Raw genomic sequence first — 4,671 nt, 5'->3', positions numbered from 1 at the left:
AAAAAAAAAAAAAAAAAAAAAAAGAGTTAGCTGACTAATGTCCAAAGGTGAAAACATGACACGACTAACAGGAAGTTAATGGACAATAATAGAATTAACTCTGTAAATACTCAATGGCACTCTTTAGATAAATTCTAGGATACTACAATCTAATCAAGTCCAAATGATCCACACATGTTCATCAGCTCAGTTGGCAACATCTTGTTACTGATTTATTATTTGTCAAGAAAAAACAGCTTGTTACTGAATAGATAAAGAGAGGTAACTCAAGAAAATATTAAATTAACAACTTAAGTGGCATAAATTTTGAGTTTATTAGAAACAAGAAGTATATAAATACATTTTTTCACCAGGTTAACCTGGCACCTTGAGGTGACTGATACACATGATGATGAGATAGTCTGGTGAAACAATGTATTTGTATAGTTATTTCTTCCAATAAACTTGAGGCTTATGTTATCTAAGTTGTTAATTTGATATACCTTGTTAATTCTTGGTCATATTTCGAATACAATGACATACACATTTTAAAATAAATTAAACATAAAAAATTTGGCTATTTATCAGAACCCAATATTTCATTGAAATGTAAATGCCATTTTAAACCAAAAAATTAACGCATTTTATTTATAGTGTGACTTTTAAGGTATGCTATATTTTAAGATTTTCTTTAGAAATGAGTTGTCCAACAAAATAGGCAAATACCTTAATTCACGTTATGCTTGACTACAGAAATAAGCTAGTACTCGAGGTATTAGGTCTTGCACATTTCTGGAGAAGTTAACATTTTGTAATCTACTGGCCAGTTAAACACTAGACATTTTAAATTATATCAACAATGGTTGGTCAGCTTTGATAACATTTATTATGTACACAGTTAAACTATTCAAATGATTTATTGGCACTAAATTACATACTGTAAAGGTAAACATATAAAATAAATAAAACTGACTTTGACATATTAACAAAACCTGTGTTTCTATAACTTTAAAACTTTACAAGAACCAATGACTAACACTTTCTGATACAATGTTCCGTTTCCTGCTAACATGTTCATGTTTTCAGTTTTTGAAAGTAATACATTAAAAACAAATCACATTGATTCTGTATACATATATGTTACTTTAGGAAATATGTTTTTACATTGATGCTTTAAGTTTGAAATATCAACATACAAAAAAATTGGGAAAATCTTAATTTAACACATGTTTACAAAAACAAACTTGATCAAAAGATGTCACTGTTTCCCAAAACAAACCCGACTAAAACACAGGTATACCTAATATTTCTCCAAAACACCTGAGTAAAATATTTTGCTGAATAGACCTAGTGTTTTCCAAAACATTTCATTGTGTACCAAAACAAACCCACATAAAATATCTTGCTAGCACCGGTAAGAAAGTCTGCTACCTTAACCTAACAATGAATTTAAATACCTGTATTAAAGATTTAAAAAAAAAAAATCAATCCACAAATTATGGTCTATAAAAAAGGAACAGCATCATATTCAAATTGATATTCATGACCCAGAATTTCCCTAAATAAAAACCCCTTGTAGGTAAATTTATAATATTAATCCTACCACAGATATTACAAATTATTACCTAGTGTTCCATTTATCAACCTTCACCAAAAATTCAGTAGATAAGCAATTCAACAGTCTTTATACATTAAAAACAACAAACCTTATTAAAAAGTCCTATTACACGAGTCTACTATGAAACATTATAATTTTTTCATTGTACTTTACATATAAACAAATCTAATCTAAGGATATCATTCACAAGTAACTATCCAAACAGCAGTCTAATATCCATTACCACAGGTCTCATGCAATACAAAATGTTTTGAAAAAAAAATATGCAAAACTCAGGTATACATGTTTATTATGGTTATAACAAATACACACACATACATACATATATATATATGTGTGAAACATGCATACAGAAACACCCATACTAAATGTACATGTATGACTTGAAGGCACACCATTTACATGTATCATTGTAAACATAAACAAAACAAATTTTAGTAACATGGAATGACCGTAAGCCTAGTTACTACTATCTGGGTGATATTAAAGTATAGTTCTTATCAGCTTGCTGAAGACATAATTTATGGTCTCGAATATCTCCCCAGCCACCATTTCCTTTTGGCACTCGAAGGGTTCGTCTCAGTCCCTGATGCAGTGAAAGGCTCGTGGGGAACAGATATCGTCTAGCTGCTGACAAAATGCTTTCAGCACGTCGCACTACTCGTTCACTGCTGCAGTCCTTACCTTTGTGATGTACGCCACTGAAACAAGAGTCTTCTTATTAAAGACATGCAATACAGAGAAAAGCACAAACTAAAAAGATATATTATATAAATATCAGTCAATATTGATAAGAGACACCTTTATATCTTTTAAGCATGGAAAGTAAAAACTAATAAAAGCTATCTAAAATGGATTGTGTTTTTCTGAGATTGTTTATAGACATTTCTTTGTGAAAGAATATTTCACACCATACAAACATTTTCTTTAATCCTCAAAAAATGTTTTAATGGTTTTTAAATTTTGGCCTTGGACGTCAGATACAACTCGATAGAACAGAGATAAAGGCAAAAAAAAACATGGAACAAATGCACCAATCACAAGTACACCAACCATCACTTAGGTTGTGTAACAAAAGTAAACATCTCTTGATATAACTTATAGCTCGTCTTATATTATGTTCCTTTTTAATATTTTGTTTACTTTTGTCAATCAGAAGATATACATATAGGTTTTAGAAATAATGACTGAGACTTGAAAGTTGAAGATGTTTTGTATCATTGCTACAGTGAAAGAAAAACTTCCCAAGTGTATGATTCGTGGATTTATGTAAACCTAGCACTGAATTTATAGCTAGGCCTAAAAGAAATCATAACTAGATATGTGGTAGTGTACGATTTATGGATTTATGTAATCGTAATGCTGGATTTATGGCTAGGCCTAAAAGAAATCATAACTAAATACGTGACCCATATTTGATATTTATGCTTTTGACCACTTAGGTCCAAACCTAGAACTATCTATATCTAGGCTAGCCTACTATACTTTACGTCTTCTTGATGTAGTGATATTTGCTCGGTAGAGGAAATTATATACAATTATAATAAAAACTATAAAAAAATAGTATTACGTTTGAAATTTAAAAAATCAAAAACCATTTTAAAAATAAAACAAAGTGCTTATAGAAACACCAAAAACTTGAGGTACTTTCAAAACTTAACCTTAGCATGAGAATTCTGAGAAGTAGTGTCATGATAGATAGATTTTAACATACCATTCGCCAATGTGCAGTACACGAGAAGAAACTGTAACCATAACGTTAAGAGGACTAGGTAGACAAGAGAAACTGACATGCTGCAACGTCCAATCCCAGTTATAGTCATCAAATGTGCAGAAGTCCTTTAGCAAAATAAAACACTTAACATGAAATGCATGGATACTACAAAGTATTTTTTATTTTCGTCTATTCTATGTATACATAAAAATATATATTTACGTCTATGTATACATCCAAACATACGAAATATATATTTCTTATGCAATATTTTTAATACTGTTTACTTAAAAAATATGATAAAATTCAACTCAACCAATCAAAGTATTGGTAATTTATGTATGTACATTATATATAGCAGTATGCGAGAGAGTTAAATTCAACACTCACTTTCAATGTATCTCAATTATACTCAAGTGTGTAACATGTGATAATTGAAAACTTCTGTATGCTATGGAAAAAAAAAAGTAATTCAACAAACATTTCAATTTAAAAAATGCACCTGTTAAAAGCTTTAGGTTATTGATAATATACATCAGATGTGAAACAGATCTAAACAAGATGATGCAAAGATGTAGAAAATCTTTTCTTTCCAAATTACCGATGTTTAACAATGGGTAAGACAATTTCTCTATATCAAATAGTTAGTATCTAACTATGAATAAACAACAATTAAAATGATTAACTGTTTAAAATAATCTAAAAATAACAGAAGAGAAATACTGTGTCATATATGAAACATTACCACAAATGAAGTCACCCACAATCATATTACATCTTTGTTATTTCTGAAGGAAGTAAAAATATTTTACAAATTATTGTTAATAGAAGAATGAAATAAGATTTTATACTCATGAAATATGACACGCACCATTTAGAGAAATAATTATATACTGGTTTAACTTACAAACATGTTATAAATCTAACTCATGAAATGTGACACGTACCATTTACAGAAATAATTATATACTGGTTTAACTCACAAACATGTTATAAATCTAACTCCTAAAATGTGACACACCATTTACTGAGATAACTATGCATTGGCTTAACTCACAAACATGTTATTAATCTAACTTATAAAATGTGACACATGCTATTTACTGAGAACTATGCATTGGCTTAACTCACAAACATGTTATTAATCTAACTTATAAAATGTGACACATGCTATTTACTGAGAACTATGCATTGGCTTAACTCACAAACATGCTATAAATCTAACATTTCTAATAGTTTCAGAAAAATAAGAAATTTTAAAACAGTGTGTGTGCAAAGAAATGAAATTAATTTATCTCTTTCAAGCCAGGCTCAGTCCCTAGGACTGACCTCGTAACCATGGCAGTTTATCAGTAAACAT

At 29.5% G+C, this 4,671-nt stretch overlaps 1 protein-coding gene across 1 annotated transcript in view; it reads right to left on the bottom strand.

The window, feature by feature from the left end:
- Nucleotides 1–877: 877 nt before the first annotated feature.
- The window catches only part of LOC106471763 (alpha-1,6-mannosyl-glycoprotein 2-beta-N-acetylglucosaminyltransferase-like), a 26,595-nt gene continuing 22,801 nt past the window's right edge, over nt 878–4,671 (bottom strand). The window contains exons 8-9 of the mRNA XM_013932386.2: nt 3,312–3,436; nt 878–2,298 (exon numbers count right to left, since the gene is read on the bottom strand). Of these exons, the coding sequence (XP_013787840.1) occupies nt 2,067–2,298; nt 3,312–3,436 (357 nt within the window). The 3' untranslated portion in view covers nt 878–2,066. The remainder of the gene's footprint in view (nt 2,299–3,311; nt 3,437–4,671) is intronic.

Source organism: Limulus polyphemus, unplaced genomic scaffold (assembly GCF_000517525.1).
Source record: "Limulus polyphemus unplaced genomic scaffold, Limulus_polyphemus-2.1.2 Scaffold4839, whole genome shotgun sequence".
NCBI lineage: Eukaryota > Metazoa > Arthropoda > Merostomata > Xiphosura > Limulidae > Limulus > Limulus polyphemus.
This window is presented reverse-complemented; position numbering and strand designations above follow the sequence as displayed.